The following is an 18,947-nucleotide window of genomic DNA, read 5'->3' on the forward strand; positions in this document are numbered from 1 at the left end:
AGGGTCTAGCGATGCATTTCAATCGCACTGGTTGCCGCAGAGTGATTGACATGAAGTGGGCGTTTCTGGGTGGCAACTGACCGTTTTCAGGGAGTGTTCGGAAAGATACAGGCGTGGCAGGGAAAACACAGGCGTGGCTGGGCGGGTGTGTGACGTCAAATCTGGAACTGAACAGTCTGAAGTGATCGCAAGGGCTGAGTAGGTTTTGAGCTACTCTGAAACTGCACAAATATTTTTGGCAGGCGCACTGCGTTCGCACTTCTGCTAAGCTAAAATACACTCCCAGTGGGCGGCGGCATAGGGTTTGCACGGCTGCTAGAAACTGCTAGCGAGCGATCAACTCGGAATGACCCCCATTATTCCAACTTGTTTGTAGTACCGAGACTGGACGGTTCAGTAAGACCAATTTTGAACCTCAAGTCGTTGAACCCGTACTTACGTTCAAATTCAAGATGGGTCTCTGAGAGCGGTGATCTCAGGTCTGGAGGAGGGGAAATTCCTAGTGTCTCTGGATATCATGGATACGTACCTTCACATTCCAATCTGGCCGCCTCATCGGGCTTATCTACGGTTTGCACTGCAGGACTGTCACTACCAGTTCCAGGCCCTGCTATTTGGTCTCTCCACGGCACAGAGAGTGTTTTAGAGATGAGCGCCTGAAATTTTTCGGGTTTTGTGTTTTGGTTTTGGGTTCGGTTCCGCGGCCGTGTTTTGGGTTCGAACGCGTTTTGGCAAAACCTCACCGAATTTTTTTTGTCGGATTCGGGTGTGTTTTGGATTCGGGTGTTTTTTTCCAAAAACACTAAAAAACAGCTTAAATCATAGAATTTGGGGGTCATTTTGATCCCAAAGTATTATTAACCTCAAAAACCATAATTTACACTCATTTTCAGTCTATTCTGAATACCTCACACCTCACAATATTATTTTTAGTCCTAAAATTTGCACCGAGGTCGCTGTGTGAGTAAGATAAGCGACCCTAGTGGCCGACACAAACACCGGGCCCATCTAGGAGTGGCACTGCAGTGTCACGCAGGATGTCCCTTCCAAAAAACCCTCCCCAAACAGCACATGACGCAAAGAAAAAAAGAGGCGCAATGAGGTAGCTGTGTGAGTAAGATTAGCGACCCTAGTGGCCGACACAAACACCGGGCCCATCTAGGAGTGGCATTTTTGTTCTCCATATTTTAATAGGCACAACTAAAAGGCACCTCAGGTAAACAATGGAGATGGATGGATTGGATACTAGTATACAATTATGGACGGGCTGCCGAGTGCCGACACAGAGGTAGCCACAGCCGTGAACTACCGCACTGTACTGTGTCTGCTGCTAATATATAGACTGGTTGATAAAGAGATAGTATACTCGTAACTAGTATGTATGTATAAAGAAAGAAAAAAAAACCACGGTTAGGTGGTATATACAATTATGGACGGGCTGCCGAGTGCCGACACAGAGGTAGCCACAGCCGTGAACTACCGCACTGTACTGTGTCTGCTGCTAATATATAGACTGGTTGATAAAGAGATAGTATACTCGTAACTAGTATGTATGTATAAAGAAAGAAAAAAAACCCACGGTTAGGTGGTATATACAATTATGGACGGGCTGCCGAGTGCCGACACAGAGGTAGCCACAGCCGTGAACTACCGCACTGTACTGTGTCTGCTGCTAATATATAGACTGGTTGATAAAGAGATAGTATACTCGTAACTAGTATGTATGTATAAAGAAAGAAAAAAAAACCACGGTTAGGTGGTATATACAATTATGGACGGGCTGCCGAGTGCCGACACAGAGGTAGCCACAGCCGTGAACTACCGCACTGTACTGTGTCTGCTGCTAATATATAGACTGGTTGATAAAGAGATAGTATACTCGTAACTAGTATGTATGTATAAAGAAAGAAAAAAAAACCACGGTTAGGTGGTATATACAATTATGGACGGGCTGCCGAGTGCCGACACAGAGGTAGCCACAGCCGTGAACTACCGCACTGTACTGTGTCTGCTGCTAATATATAGACTGGTTGATAAAGAGATAGTATACTCGTAACTAGTATGTATGTATAAAGAAAGAAAAAAAAACCACGGTTAGGTGGTATATACAATTATGGACGGGCTGCCGAGTGCCGACACAGAGGTAGCCACAGCCGTGAACTACCGCACTGTACTGTGTCTGCTGCTAATATATAGACTGGTTGATAAAGAGATAGTATACTCGTAACTAGTATGTATGTATAAAGAAAGAAAAAAAAACCACGGTTAGGTGGTATATACAATTATGGACGGGCTGCCGAGTGCCGACACAGAGGTAGCCACAGCCGTGAACTACCGCACTGTACTGTGTCTGCTGCTAATATATAGACTGGTTGATAAAGAGATAGTATACTCGTAACTAGTATGTATGTATAAAGAAAGAAAAAAAAACCACGGTTAGGTGGTATATACAATTATGGACGGGCTGCCGAGTGCCGACACAGAGGTAGCCACAGCCGTGAACTACCGCACTGTACTGTGTCTGCTGCTAATATATAGACTGGTTGATAAAGAGATAGTATACTCGTAACTAGTATGTATGTATAAAGAAAGAAAAAAAAACCACGGTTAGGTCACTGGTATATACAATTATGGACGGGCTGCCGAGTGCCGACACAGAGGTAGCCACAGCCGTGAACTACCGCACTGTACTGTGTCTGCTGCTAATATAGACTGGTTGATAAAGAGATAGTATACTACTAATATTATATACTGGTGGTCAGGTCACTGGTCACTAGTCACACTGGCAGTGGCACTCCTGCAGCAAAAGTGTGCACTGTTTAATTTTAATATAATATTATGTACTCCTGGCTCCTGCTATAACCTATAACTGGCACTGCAGTAGTGCTCCCCAGTCTCCCCCACAATTATAAGCTGTGTGAGCTGAGCAGTCAGACAGATATATAATATATATAGATGATGCAGCACACTGGCCTGAGCCTGAGCAGTGCACACAGATATGGTATGTGACTGAGTCACTGTGTGCTGTGTATCGCTTTTTTCAGGCAGAGAACGGATTATAAATAAAAGTGGTGGTCACTGGTCACTATCAGCAAAACTCTGCACTGTACACTACTGAGTACTCCTAATGCTCCCCAAAATTAGTAAATCAAGTGTCTCTCTAATCTATTCTAATTCTAAACGGAGAGGACGCCAGCCACGTCCTCTCCCTATCAATCTCAATGCACGTGTGAAAATGGCGGCGACGCGCGGCTCCTTATATAGAATCCGAGTCTCGCGATAGAATCCGAGCCTCGCGAGAATCCGACAGCGTCATGATGACGTTCGGGCGCGCTCGGGTTAACCGAGCAAGGCGGGAAGATCCGAGTCGCTCGGACCCGTGAAAAAAAACATGAAGTTCTGGCGGGTTCGGATTCAGAGAAACCGAACCCGCTCATCTCTAGAGTGTTTACCAAGGTGATGGCAGAGATAATGTTTCTACTCCGCAAACAGGGAGTGAACCTAATTCCGTACCTGGATGATCTTCTGATAAAGGCTCCGTCCAGGGAGCGGTTGTTGGACAGCATTGGCCTCTCAACCAGACTACTCCTGGATCATGGGTGGATTCTGAACTTACCAAAATCTCACCTGTAACCGATGTAGAGGCTTCCTTTCCTGGGTATAATACTGGACACAGAGTCTCAGAGAGTGTTCCTTCCCTTGGAGAAGGTTATAGTAATCCAGTCGATGGTTCGGGCTGTCCTGAAGCCAACCCGGATCTCAGTGCATCTGTGCATTCACCTTCTGGGGAAAATGGTGGCCTCTTACAAGGCGCTTCAAAATGGAAGGTTTCATGCGAGGCCCTTCCAGCTGGATCTGTTGGACAAATGGTCTGGATCGCATCTTCACATGCACCAGAGGATCGGTCTGTCGCCAAGAGCCAGAATCTCCCTTCTGTGGTGGCTACAGACATCTCACCTCGTCGAGGATCGGAGGTTCGGGATTCAGAATTGGATTCTGCTAACCACAGACGCAAGCCTCAGAGGTTGGGGAGCAGTCACCCAGGGGGTGCAGTTTCAAGGAAGATGGTCAAGTTGGGAAGTCGTCCTTCCAATAAACATCCTGGAACTCAGGGCAATCTACAACTGCTGCTATATATGTATAAATAAAATCATTTTGTGCTTATAAATATAACTAATCTGAACAGGTGTTTTTTGTATGGATAATTGATATCCCTATATAAGAGCCATATGAGCCCAGCATTAGCACCTTTGATAAAGCTGCCAAACGCCAGCAAAACGTGTAAGGGGACCAGCCTTTGAACCTGACACCATTAAGCCACCTTAAGGACATTTCTGCAGTTACTGTCATCTTGGACACTTACAGCTCATGGACGTGGAAAATTAATACAGGGAGAACCACCAAACCTCTGCGTCGGATCGGAGACAGCCTCTGGACCTTCGCTAGGTGGGATACCAGGCTAATCCACAAAATATCTGGTAATTATACCTACAAGATTGGACGCATCTGCATACCTTAAAATAAGGATCCTGTTGATAATGTGACCGGTCACAGAAACATTAATAATATTGGGTGTGCTTACACACATCATCTGTCGGTGGTCAGAGACTGGCTATAGAGGCTCTAGGATTCATGGTTTTATTTGTGATTATTTTTTATATATGTCTTAGTATTATTAAATTAATGTGATTTATTTTAAGAAATTACCTGTTTTCAGATTCATTCTTAGCGCTGTTTTTTCATATGTTGTTACCAATCTACAACGCCCTTCTGCAGGCCTCATCTCTACTTCGGAATCAGGCTATTCAAGTCCATTCGGACAATGTAACGGCGATAACGTACATAAACCAACAGGGTGGAACAAAAAGCAGAGCAGCAATGTCAGAGGTGTCAAGAATTCTCCTCTGGGTGGAAAAACACGCCGTGCCGTTGTCGGGAGTCTTCATTCAGTAGACTACTTGGAAGCAGACTTCCTCAGCAGACACGACCTACACCCAGGGGAGGGGGGCCTCCACCCGGAGGTGCTCCGGTGGTTGACAAGTCGGTGGGGATATCCACAGATCGATATGATGGCCTCTTGACTCAACAAGAAGCTAAAGCGGTACTGTTCCAGGTCGAGTGACCCACAAGCAGTGGCAGTAGACGCCCTGACAACTCTGTGGGTCTACCAGCTGGTGTACGTGTTTCCTCCTTTCCTCTGATCCCAAGAATTCTAAAGAGAATAAAAAGGGAAAATGTTCAAGCAATCCTCATTGCTCCGGACTGACCTAGAAGGGCCTGGTACGCGGATCTTCTCGGGATGCTGATTGAAGATCCGTGACCTCTACCTCTTCGCAAGGATCTTCTGCAACAGGGCCCGTTCGTCTATCAATACTACCTATACATACCGCGGCTATGTTTAACGGCATGGAAGTTGAACGGCTGATTTTAGCCAGGAGAGGGATTCCTGACAAGGTCTTCCCGACTATGATCTAAGCCAGGAAGGGGGTAACGTCTAAACATTACCACCAGACAATATTCTGCAGTGGATTTTCATCTGGGACGTCTCCTGCTTTTTTTGCAGTCGAGAGTGGAGGTGGGCCTGCACCTAGGCACCATTAAAGTCCAGATTTTGGCCTTGTCTGTTTACTTTCAGAAACAATTAGCTTCTCTCCCTAAGGTCCAGATGTTCTTGATAGGTGTTCTACACATCCAGCCTCCCTTTGTGCCTCCCACGGCACCTTGGGATCTCAATGTGGTGCTGCAGTTTGAACCGTTACAGGAGGTTGACGTAAAGGACCTTCAGTTTGGTCAATTAGTTCTGCAGGAACCTCAGCACTTCCCCATGGTACTAAATGGATTCCCAGTGTCCCCTAGGACGTAAGAGAAAATAGGATTTTATTTACCTACTGGTAAATCCTTTTCTCGTAATCCGTAGAGGATACTGGGCACCCGCCCAGCGCTTAGTTCTTCCTGCACTGTTACTTAGTTAAGTATTCTGGTTGGTTCAGCTGTTGCTGTTCCTGTTTCAAGTTTGGTTAGATTGGCTTTCCTCTTGTTCTGTGTGCTGGTTCGTAATCTCACCACTTTCCTTTTCTCTAACGTCCTAAGTGGATGCTGGGGACTCCGTAAGGACCATGGGGAATAGCGGCTCCGCAGGAGACTGGGCACAAAAGTAAAGCTTTAGAACTACCTGGTGTGCACTGGCTCCTCCCCCCATGACCCTCCTCCAAGCCTCAGTTAGATTTTTGTGCCCGAACGAGAAGGGTGCACACTAGGTGGCTCTCCTGAGCTGCTTAGTGAAAAGTTTAGTTTTAGGTTTTTTATTTTCAGTGAGACCTGCTGGCAACAGGCTCACTGCATCGAGGGACTAAGGGGAGAAGAAGCGAACTCACCTGCGTGCAGAGTGGATTGGGCTTCTTAGGCTACTGGACATTAGCTCCAGAGGGACGATCACAGGCCCAGCCATGGATGGGTCCCAGAGCCGCGCCGCCGGCCCCCTTACAGAGCCAGAAGACAGAAGAGGTCCGGAAAATCGGCGGCAGAAGACGTCCTGTCTTCAACAAGGTAGCGCACAGCACTGCAGCTGTGCGCCATTGCTCTCAGCACACTTCACACTCCGGTCACTGAGGGTGCAGGGCGCTGGGGGGGGGGGGCGCCCTGAGACGCAATAAAAACACCTTGGATGGCAAAAAATGCATCACATATAGCTCCTGGGCTATATGGATGCATTTAACCCCTGCCAGAATACATAGAAAAACGGGAGATAAGGCCGCCGATAAGGGGGCGGAGCCTATCTCCTCAGCACACTGGCGCCATTTTCCCTCACAGCTCCGTTGGAGGGAAGCTCCCTGGTTCTCCCCTGCAGTCACTACACTACAGAAAGGGTTAAAAAAGAGAGGGGGGGGGGGCACTAATTACGCACAGTATTAAAGATACAGCAGCTATAAGGGGAAAAACACTTATATAAGGTTATCCCTGTATATATATAGCGCTCTGGTGTGTGCTGGCAAACTCTCCCTCTGTCTCCCCAAAGGGCTAGTGGGGTCCTGTCCTCTATCAGAGCATTCCCTGTGTGTGTGCTGTATGTCGGTACGTTTGTGTCGACATGTATGAGGAGAAAAATGATGTGGAGACGGAGCAGATTGCCTGTAATAGTGATGTCACCCCCTAGGGGGTCGACACCTGAGTGGATGAACTGTTGGAAGGAATTACGTGACAGTGTCAGCTCTGTATAAAAGACAGTGGTTGACATGAGACAGCCGGCTACTCAGCTTGTGCCTGTCCAGACGTCTCATAGGCCGTCAGGGGGCTCTAAAGCACCCGTTACCTCAGATGGCAGATATAGACGCCGACACGGATACTGACTCCAGTGTCGACGGTGAAGAGACAAATGTGACTTCCAGTAGGGCCACACGTTACATGATGGAGGCAATGAAAAATGTTTTACACATTTCTGATAATACGAGTACCACCAAAAAGGGGTATTATGTTCGGTGAGGAAAAACTACCTGTAGTTTTCCTGAATCTGAGAAATTAAATGAGGTGTGTGATGATGCGTGGGTTTCCCCCGATAACAACTGATAATTTCTAAAATGTTATTGGCATTATATCCTTTCCCGCCAGAGGTTAGGGTGCGTTGGGAAACACCCCCTAGGGTGGATAAAGCGCTCACACGCTTGTAAGGGCTCTACCCTCTCCTGAGATGGCCGCCCTTAAGGATCCTGCTGATAGAAAGCAGGAGGGTATCCTAAAATGTATTTACACACATACTAGTGTTATACTGCGACCAGCAATCGCCTCAGCCTGGATGTGCAGTGCTGGGTTGGCGTGGTCGGATTCCCTGACTGAAAATATTGATACTCTAGATAGGGACAGTATATTTTTGCCTATAGAGCATTTAAAAGATGCATTTCTATATATGCGTGATGCACAGCGGAATATTTGCCGACTGGCATCAAGTCTAAGTGCGTTGTCCATTTCTACCAGTAGAGGGTTATGGACACGACAGTGGTCAGGTGATGCGGATTTCAAACGGCATTTGGAAGTATTGCCTTATTAAGGGGAGGAGTTATTTGGGGTCGGTCTTTCAGACCTGGTGGCCACGGCAACAGCTGGGAAATCCACGTTTGTACCCCAGGTCGCCTCTCAACATGAGAAGACGCCGTATTATCAGGCGCAGTCTTTTCGTGGACAAGCGGGCAAAAGGTTCCTCATTTCTGCCCCGTGACAGAGGGAGAGGAAAAAGGCTGCAGAAATCAGCCAGTTCCCAGGAACAGAAACCCTCTCCCGCCTCTGCCAAGCCCTCAGTATGACGCTGGGGCTTTACAAGCAGAATCAGGCATGGTGGGGGGCCCGTCTCAATGAATTTCAGCGCGCAGTGGGCTCACTCGCAAGTAGACCCCTGGATCCTTCAGGTGATATCTCAGGGGTACAAATTGGAATTCGAGACGTCTCCCCCTCGCCGTTTCCTAAAGTCGGCTTTACCGATGTCTCCTTCTGACAGGGAGACAGTTTTGGAAGCCATTCACAAGCTGTATTCCCAGCAGGTGATAATCAAGGTACCCCTCCTGCAACAGGGAACGGGGTATTATTCCACACTGTTGTGGTACCGAAGCCGGACGGCTCGGTGAGACCGATTCTAAATCTAAAATCTTTGAACACTTACATACAGAGGTTCAAATTCAAGATTGAGTCACTCAGAGCAGTGATTGCGAACCTGGAAGAAGGGGACTACATGATGTCTCGGGACATCAAGGATGCTTACCTTCATGTCCAAATTTACCCTTCTCACCAAGGGTACCTCAGGTTTATGGTACAGAACTGTCACTATCAGTTCAGACGCTGCCGTATGGATAATCCACGGCACCCCGGGTCTTTACCAAGGTAATGGCCGAAATGATGATATTCCTTCGAAGGAAGGGAATTTTAGTTATCCCTTACTTGGACGATTCCCTGATAAGGGTAAGATCCAGGGAACAGTTGGAGGTCGGTGTAGCACTATCTCAGGTAGTGTTGCGGCAGCACGATTGGATTCTCAATATTCCAAAATCGCAGCTGGTTCCGACGACTCGTCTTCTGTTCCTAGGGATGATCCTGGACACAGTCCAGAAAAAGGTGTTTCTCCCGGAGGAGAAAGCCAGGGAGTTATCCGAGCTAGTCAGGAACCGCCTAAAACCGAGCCAAGTCTCAGTGCATCAATGCACAAGGGTTCTGGGTAAAATGGTGGCTTCCTACGAAGCAATCCCATTCGGCAGATTCCACGCAAGAACTTTCCAGTGGGACCTGCTGGACAAATGGTCCGGGTCGCATCTTCAGATGCATCAGCGGATAACCCTGTCACCAAGAACAAGGGTGTCCCTCCTGTGTTGGTTGCAGAGTGCTCATCTTCTAGAGGGCCGCAGAGTCGGCATTCAGGACTGGGTCCTGGTGACCACGGATGCCAGCCTGCGAGGCTGGGGAGCAGTCACACAGGGAAGGAATTTCCAGGGCTTATGGTCAAGCCTGGAGACATCACTTCACATAAATATCCTGAAGCTAAGGGCCATTTACAATGCTCTAAGCTTAGCAAGACCTCTGCTTCAAGGTCAGCCGGTGTTGATCCAGTCGGACAACATCACGGCAGTCACCCACGTAAACAGACAGGGTGGCACAAGAAGCAGGAGGGCAATGGCAGAAGCTGCAAGGATTCTTCGCTGGGCGGAAAATCATGTGATAGCACTGTCAGCAATTCCGGGAGTGGACAACTGGGAAGCAGACTTCCTCAGCAGACACGACCTCCACCCGGGAGAGTGGGGACTTCACCCAGAAGTCTTCCACATGATTATAAACCGTTGGGAAAAACTCGACAGGTATTGCGCCAGGTCAAGGGACCCTCAGGCAATAGCTGTAGATGCTCTGGTAACACCGTGGGTGTACCAGTCAGTGTATGTGTTCCCTCATCTGCCTCTCATACCCAAGGTACTGAGATTGATAAGATGGAGAGGAGTAAGCACTATATTCGTGGCTCCGGATTGGCCAAGAAGGACTTGGTAACCGGAACTTCAAGAGATGCTCACGGAGGATCCGTGGCCTCTACCTCTAAGAAGGGACCTGCTCCAGCAAGGACCCTGTCTGTTCCAAGACTTACCGCGGCTGCGTTTGACGGCATGGCGGTTGAACGCCGGATCCTGAAGGAAAAAAGGCATTCCGGATGAAGTCATCCCTATCCTGATCAAAGCCAGGAAGGATGTAACCGCAAAACATTATCACCGCATTTGGCGAAAATATGTTGCGTGGTGCGAGGCCAGTAAGGCCCGACGGAGGAAATTCAACTGGGTCGATTCCTACATTTCCTGCAAACAGGAGTGTCTATGGGCCTGAAATTGGGGTCCATTAAGGTTCAAATTTCGGCCCTGTCAATTTTCTTCCAAAAAGAACTAGCTTCAGTCCCTGAAGTTCAGACGTTGTAAAAGGGGTACTGCATATACAGCCTCCTTTTGTGCCTCCAGTGGCACCTTGGGATCTCAATGTAGTTTTTGGGTTCCAAAAGTCACATTGGTTTGAACCACTTAAATCTGTGGAGTTAAAATATCTCACATGGAAAGTGGTCATGCTGTTGGCCCTGGCCTGGGCCAGGCGCGTGTCAGAATTGGCGGCTTTATCCTGTAAAAGCCCTTATCTGATTTTCCATTCGGACAGGGCGGAATTGAGGACTCGTCCTCCGTTTCTCCCTAAGGTGGTTTCAGCGTTTCACCTGAACCAACCTATTGTGGTGCCTGCGGCTACTAGGGACTTGGAGGACTCCAAGTTGCTAGACGTTGTCAGGGCCCTGAAAATATATGTTTCCAGGACGGCTGGAGTCAGAAAATCTGACTCGCTGTTTATCCTGTATGCACCCAACAAGCTGGGTGCTCCTGCTTCTAAGCAGACTATTGCTCGTTGGATTTGTAGTACAATTCAGCTTGCACATTCTGTGGCAGGCCTGCCACAGCCAAAAATCTGTAAATGCCCACTCCACAAGGAAGATGGGCTCATCTTGGGCGGCTGCCCGAGGGGTCTCGGCTTTACAACTTTGCCGAGCAGCTACTTGGTCAGGAGCAAATACGTTTGTAAAATTCTACAAAATTGATACCCTGGCTGAGGAGGACCTGGAGTTCTCTCATTTGGTGCTGCAGAGTCATCCGCACTCTCCCGCCCGTTTGGGAGCTTTGGTATAATCCCCATGGTCCTTACGGAGTCCCCAGCATCCACTTAGGACGTTAGAGAAAATAAGAATTTACTTACTGATAATTCTATTTCTCGTAGTCCGTAGTGGATGCTGGGCGCCCATCCCAAGTGCGGATTGTCTGCAATACTGGTACATAGTTATTGTTACCAAAAAATCGGGTTATTGCTGTAGTGAGCCATCTTTTCTAGAGGCTCCTCTGTTATCATGCTGTTAACTGGGTTTAGATCACGAGTTGTACGGTGTGATTGGTGTGGCTGGTATGAGTCTTACCCGGGATTCAAAATCCTTCCTTATTGTGTACGCTCGTCCGGGCACAGTATCCTAACTGAGGCTTGGAGGAGGGTCATGGGGGGAGGAGCCAGTGCACACCAGGTAGTTCTAAAGCTTTACTTTTGTGCCCAGTCTCCTGCGGAGCCGCTATTCCCCATGGTCCTTACGGAGTCCCCAGCATCCACTACGGACTACGAGAAATAGAATTATCGGTAAGTAAATTCTTATTTTTTTCTATATCCTTCTCTCAAAGTATGTCCGTCTCCTCGGGCACAGTTTCCTAGACTGAGCCTGGTAGGAGGGGCATAGAGCGAGGAGCCAGCACACACTATCAAGTTTTTAAAGTGCCCAAGGCTCCTAGTGGACCCGTCTATACCCCATGGTACTTAATGGATTCCCAGTGTCCCTTATGGACTACGAGAAAAGGATTTACCGGTAGGTTATTAAAATCCTATTATCTGCCCCACCTGCAGTGCACATGGTTTTGCCCATCTGCTAACAAATTTGCTGCTGTGCTCAACTCTGAATTACCCCCTTGGACCAAACACGATTCTTAGTAAATTGACCCCCTAGGGTGCCACCAAGACATCAGTAACAATCCGGCACGCCTGCCCCATTACCTTCTCCTATTGCTCAGCAGAGAGTAATATGTGCAGCAATTTCCTGATGAGTTCAAAATACCAAATAACAGCACAGCATGGTTCAGAGAAATGCACCCTCATGCCAAATAATATAACAGGTGACATCCAGTGCTGCTCGAACAGCATACTGTAACAATAACAGAATACTTTAGATTTCTTTATTAAATACATGTTCCAATAAATGCCAAGAGGCCTGTACTGCCATACAGTATCTAGGACCAAGGTCGTTTGCAGTTCACATAAAGGGCGGGGGCTATTACCTTCCGTGGCGTTATTCCGACTTTTTCAGCTTTTTTTGCCCTTTTCAGACTATTAAAGTTTTGTTTTCTAAAGGTGCAAATTGCTCCTTTTTTATTTTCTCCTATCTCTGAATGAGGCCCAATGTAGGTAGAGATGCCCTCCAACATTTTACACATAAATATCGGTACAAATTAGAAAAGGGGTGTGGCCACGGGTTTTTCTTTACTTTCAATGGCAGTTTGGCAAGCCAAAAATCGGTACAGACCATGAAAAAAAGGTACTGTACCTATTAAAAAGGTACAGCTGGATGGTATGGAGATGTGTCCTTGCTTACTGATGCGAGACACCTGGCGGGACTGAGATGTTCTAAGAGTAGCAGCGTACCGCATTTTTCTTTAGTTGCATTGCAGAAGCTCTCACAGGGTACCGCAGATGCTGGGCTGCGATCTGGCAAAGGAATAGGTTTTACAGACGTATAGAGTCGCACAACGGAACTTGGCATGAGAGAGCCTCAGCCGCTGCGTCACAGCACTTTGTATACAGATGCAGGGGAACATTTACTAAGCAGTGATAAGAGCGGAGAAGTGAGCCAGTGGAGAAGTTGGCCATGGCAACCAATCAGCACTGAAGTAACAGCTATAATTTGCATACTATAAAATGATACAGAGCTGCTGATTGGTTGGTGGGGCAACTTCTCCACTGGCTCACTTCTCCGCTCTTATCACTGCTTAGTAAATGTCCCCTTCAGACACACTAGGGTATTCAATTATCCGCAAATTCGCGGCAATTTTTCGCCCGAAAATTTTCCGCGGCAATCGGGCGAAAATTGCTGCGGAAATGCTCCATTTTTCGACCTATTTAATTCCAAACGGGTTTCACGTGAAAATTCTTGCAGTGAAAAGTGCAGGTGAAAATGGGGAAATCAGCCTGTACCCCAAAAAATGCTAAACTAACATAGGGAAACAGAAGAGAAGTGTGTTAGAGATCACATTAGAGCGTTTTTGGGGACTTAAATTGTGTGAAATGGCTGTTATATGCATTTTTTTAAAAATGCAAAAAAATGATAGAAAGCAAGTTTTTTTGAGCAAAATAAATGCTCTCATTAAATTTGGGGTACATGAAAATGGGTATAAGTATATATTTGGGTCATTTTAGGGTACTTTAAAAAAAAGTGGAAACAGACCGATTACTCCCATCTGCAAGCCTAAAAACACCTGTCCCACTCATAAAGCACCCCAATATACCTGTCCCATACCTTGAACCCCAATTTCCATCACTTTGTACTTTTTCACCCCAAAAATGACATGTCATTATTGGCCAATTAAAAATAATTAAAAACCTCAACGTGCCTAATTAGTCATTAAGGGGGGTGTCCCAGGAGTTCTGGACCATATCCAAACATTTTTACCTTAAAATAGTGACTTTTCCCAACTATTCACCTGCTTCAGAGTAGGTGAAGTGAAATTAGTGAAAAAATGATCACCGATAAATTTTCCAAGAAAATTGAATAGGCTGTAATTGCGTTTCGCGGGAAAAGTCCGGTTTTTCGCGCGAAAACCGGACTTTTCACGCGAAAAGTCCGTTATCGCTGCTAATTGAATATACCCCACAGTCGCATACATATGTACAAATGTCGCACAACAACTTGATCATTTAGCAATGTAGTTTTGTCGCTCCTGGTTGTTTTATTTATGCGAATAGGATGCACATTTTCAGCGAGAGAGGCTCGGCACAGCTGAGTCACATGGGGCCCTGCGCACCGAGAGGAGCACGACTGTCAGTCAGAGAGGGCACATCTGTATTCTTGGATAGGTAATAGGCAATATAAATAGTACCTGGAAAACACATATGAGGAGCTTTGATCTATATAATCCATATTATGCACTATAATAATATAGAAGCCACCTCAGAGTAGGGTGATACAGTATGTATGGGACTCTTTTCCTGATTGAGATGTCATAATCCTAATTTTTAGGGTCCCAGACCCAGTCTCAACCTCCGACTGGAAGGAGGGGACAGAAAGTCCGGATTTTATATTTGGCGCAGCATGTACTGAAGTGGAGCTAGACTGTCGCACAGGAAGGCACAAGGTACAGTGGGATTTATGCTGCCACAATGAGGTTTCCAGCTGCAGCAGTGCTGGACGCTATCTGGCACAATGTCGACCTATGAAATGTTGACATTCTCAGAATGCCGACAGTTAGCGTCAAGCTGCTGAAGGGGAGGTTAGGGTTAGGCTGCTGAAGGGAAGGTTAGGGTTAAGGTGCAGGAGGGGAGGTTAGGGTTAAGCTGATGAAGGGGAGGTTAGGGTTAGGCACTGGGGAGAAGGTTAGGCTGCAGGAGGGGAGGTTAGGGTTAGGCTGCTGAAGGGAAGGTTAGGGTTAAGATGCCGAAGGGGAGGTTAGGGTTAGGCTGCTGAAGGGGAGGTTAGGGTTAGGCTGCTGAAGGGAAGGTTAGGGTTAGGCACTGGGGAGAAGGTTAGGCTGCGGGAGGGGAGGTTAGGGTTAGGCTGCTGAAGGGAAGGTTAGGGTTAAGGTGCAGGAGGGGAGGTCAGGGTTAAGCTGATGAAGGGGAGGTTAGGGTTAGGCACTGGGGAGAAGGTTAGGTTGCGGGAGGGGAGCTTAGGGTTAGGCTCTGGGGGGGTGGGAAGGGCGGGGAGGGTAAGGGTTAGGCACTGAGGGGATTAGGGTTAGGCACATGGGGAGAAGGTTAGGATGCGGGAGGGGAAGGAAGGGTTAGGTTTACGGGAGGGAGGTTAGGGTTAGGCATTAGGGAGAGGGTTAGGCTGTGGGAGGGGAGGTTAAGGTTAGCCACTGGGGGGGATTAGGGTTAGGCACTGGGGAGTGGTCAGGATGCAGGAGGGGAAGGAAGGGTTAGTTTACGGGCATTAGGGAGAGGGTTAGGCTGTGGGAGGGGAGGTTAAGGTTAGCCACTGGGGGGGATTAGGGTTAGGCACTGGGGAGTGGTCAGGATGCAGGAGGGGAAGGAAGGGTTAGTTTACGGGAGGGGAGTTAGGGTTAGGCATTAAGGAGAGGGTTAGGCTGTGGGAGGGGAGGTTAAGGTTAGCCACTGGGGAGAAGGTTAGGTTGCGGGAGGGGAGGTTAGGGTTAGGCACTGGGGTAGTTAGGCTGAGGAAGGGAGGCTAAGGGTTAGGCACTGGGGGAGATTAGGGTTAGGCACTGGGGAGAAGGTTAGGATGCGGGAGGGGAAGGAAGGGTTCGGCTGCAGGAGGGGAGGTTATGGTTAGGCACTAGGGACAGGGTTAGGTTTACGGGAGGGGAGGTTAGGGTTAGGCACTAGGGACAGGGTTAGGCTGCGGGAGGGGAGGTTAGGGTTAGGCACTAGGGACAGGGCTAGGCTGCGGGAGAGGAGGTTAGGGTTAGGCATTAGGGAGAGGGTTAGGCTGCAGGAGGGGAGGACCCTGCAACCGGGTAAAGAGTACCTGCTCCCCTCCCTTGGTGCCACTTACTGGACCACCAGGAACATTTTGCTGGCATTCTAATAATGTCGACATGCTGCATACCAACATTATGAATACTGGGCCTAATTTAGAGTTGATCGCAGCAGCAAATTTGTTAGCAGTTGGGCAAAACCATGTGCACTGCAGGTGGGGCAGATGTAACATGTGCAGAGAGAGTTAGATTTGGGTGGGGTGTGTTGAAACTGAAATCTAAAATGCAGTGTAAAAATAAAGCAGCCAGTATTTACCCTGCACAGAAACAAAATAACCCACCCAAATCTAACTCTCTCTGCACATTATATCTGCCCCCCCTTGCAGTGCACATGGTTTTGCCCAACTGCTAAAAAATTTGCTGCTGCAATCAACTCTGAATTATCCCCACTGTAAGCTGTGCAGTGCACATGGGGGTCATTCCGAGTTGATCGCTCGCTAGCTAGTTTTAGCAGCCGTGTAAACGCTATGCCGCTGCCCACTGGGGAGTGTATTTTAGCTTAGCAGAAGTGCGAACGCATGTGCAGCTGAGCTCTATAAAAACAGTTTGTGCAGTTTTAGAGTAGCTCTGAACCTACTCAGCGCTGGCGATCACTTCAGCCTATTCGTGTCTGGATTTGACGTCATACACCCGCCCAGCGAACGCCCAGCTACGCCTGCGTTTTTCCAGACACGCCTGCGTTTTTGCAAACACTCCCTGAAAACAGTCATTTGACACCCAGTAACGCCCCCTTCCTGTCAATCTTCTTGCGGCCGCCACTGCGAAGGAAAACTTCGCTAGAACCTGAGCACAACCACAAAGAGCTTTGTACTCGTATGTCGCGCGTGCGCATTGCGGGGCATGCGCAGAAATGCCATTTTTTTCACCTGAACGCTGCGAAAATCGCCAGCAAGCTATCAACTCGGAATGACCCCGTGTTCTACATACGTCGTTGTTGCCCCACGTTATACTGCATTAACCATTCTGTCTACAATAACAAACATTTTTGGCATCAATTAAAACCTCTTAATTTTGTGACTCCCTAAATTGCTGACATTGATCGTATTATAAATAGTAAAATAAATCATTTTCGTGTTGGCTGTAACGGCCATTCCTCTAGTAGTGCTCGGAAATGAAGGCTCTATATAACAAGGCTTTATAATTTATATCCCACCCTGTGTCCTCACTGTAAATAATAAATGCTTCTATTGTCCCCGCAGAACCTAAGAACAGATATTGTCATTGATGTTGGCTCCAGCGTCAATCAGGCTGCGACCATTGAACAGGTCAGTAGAAGCTGCTATGTGCGGCAGGGCACCAAGCGATATGGCTAGTATCGGCCGCACTGCCCCTGGTTTCATTGGGGAGTTTCTTGTATACCTCTGGAATCCTGACGCTGGGCTTGTGACCCTATCTGGGATGCCGATGTCGGCATTCTGAGTAGTGCCTGGATTCCGACCGCCGGGAATTATTTTAAACCCTTTCTTATTGTTATTTTTTTTTCTTTGTTGTGTGAGACTGCGGCTCTCAATTCGGGGGTGCTTGTCTGCACCATCTGACTATAACCATATTATTCACCCTGTAGACATACTTGCTTTTGTAAAATTCATTGTTTTAACAGCACAACTTTGTGTATCCTGCCTGACAGGTCACAGCTGCCTTTAAGCAAGGATTGGAACTTTACACAAATGAAGATATTAAATACTCCCCGCAGCCGCCACTTAGAGGTGCCCAGGCCAACCAGGAGGAGGCCGTGAGCGGCAGAGCGCAACCCGACGAGCTCAATGTAACTCTGCTTCCATCGTCTCCCATACTCCATGTGGGATGTTTCCCCAAGGCAAGTTGGAATAACGATTTGGCAAGACAGTTCAGAACATAGATTACACAGGGGCCTGATTCTGAGTGGTAGGGGCGTGGGACAGACTGAGATGCCCCTTTGCAAATTATAATATAATGTTTCATTAATGGTGGTGTATTGTGATGACAAATGTGATTTTTTTGCCACTAAACCTATGCTGATTCTTACACAATGTTAAAACAGCAATATTTGTCACCATTTCTGTGGGCAATAAATGGAACATCAAAAAATGTCACTTCCCAGTATCTTATTATGAATAACGTAGCTAATAGTGGCTATGAGCCTAAATCAAACCTGATCGCAACAGCAAATTTGTTCTCTAATGTGCAAAACCATGCTGCAGTGCTTTGAGGGCAGATATGCTGTAACATGTGCAGAGAGAGTTAGATTTGGGTGGGTTATTTTGTTTCTGTACAGGGTGAATACTGGCTGCTTTATTTTTATACTGCAATTAAGATTTCAGTTTGAACACACCCCACCCAAATCTAACTCTCTCTGCACATGTTACATCTGCCTCCCCTGCAGGGCCGGTGCTACGGTATTTGGCGCCCCCCCTGCAAACCAGAGGCGTAGCTAGGGTTTTTGGAGCCCAGGGCAAGATAGAAAATGGCGCCCCCCCCAAAAAAAAACAACACACACACCAAAAGAAGCATGTGCGCGCGCCGAAAAAATGGGTGTGGCCACACACCAGAAGGGGTGTGGCCACTGAACACTGAAAATGGCCCACAGTGCCAGTTACATTGCCCCACAGTGCCAGATACAATGCCCCACAGTGCCAGATACATACCCCACAGTGCCAGATACATGCCCCACAGTGCCAGATACATTGCCCCACTGTGCCAGTTACATTGCCCCACTGTGCCAGTTACATTGCCCCACTGTGCCAGATACATTGCCCCACTGTGCCAGATACATTGCCCCACTGTGCCAGATACATTGCCCCATTGTGCCAGATACATTGCCCCACTGTGCCAGATACATTGCCCCACTGTGCCAAATACATTGCCCCACTGTGCCAGATACATTGCCCCACTGTGCCAGATACATGCCCCACTGTGCCAGATACATGCCCCACTGTGCTACTTTGTCTCATTACATGCCGCTGGCTAATTTGACTCATTACATGCCGCTGGCCGTGCGCCCTCAGGGCAACTGCGCTGTGTGCCAAGCCCACTTGGCACACACGTAGTTACGGCCCTGCACACACACACGCCTACCTGGTTTGCATCCCTTTGCTGAGCGGGTAGCGCCGGGCCTGCCCACCTGCAGTGCACATGGTTTTGCCCATTAGAGAACAAATTTGCTGCTGCGATCAGGTC

At 47.9% G+C, this 18,947-nt stretch overlaps 1 protein-coding gene across 1 annotated transcript in view; it reads left to right on the forward strand.

The window, feature by feature from the left end:
- LOC134944353 (aldehyde oxidase 2-like) overlaps positions 1-18,947 on the forward strand; it is a 183,723-nt gene that overhangs the window by 162,326 nt on the left and 2,450 nt on the right. The window contains exons 24-26 of the mRNA XM_063932933.1: positions 14,315-14,429; positions 16,991-17,056; positions 17,419-17,607. Coding sequence (XP_063789003.1) covers positions 14,315-14,429; positions 16,991-17,056; positions 17,419-17,607 — 370 coding nt within the window. The remainder of the gene's footprint in view (positions 1-14,314; positions 14,430-16,990; positions 17,057-17,418; positions 17,608-18,947) is intronic.

Source organism: Pseudophryne corroboree, chromosome 7 (assembly GCF_028390025.1).
Source record: "Pseudophryne corroboree isolate aPseCor3 chromosome 7, aPseCor3.hap2, whole genome shotgun sequence".
In the NCBI taxonomy this organism is placed as follows: Eukaryota; Metazoa; Chordata; class Amphibia; order Anura; family Myobatrachidae; genus Pseudophryne; species Pseudophryne corroboree.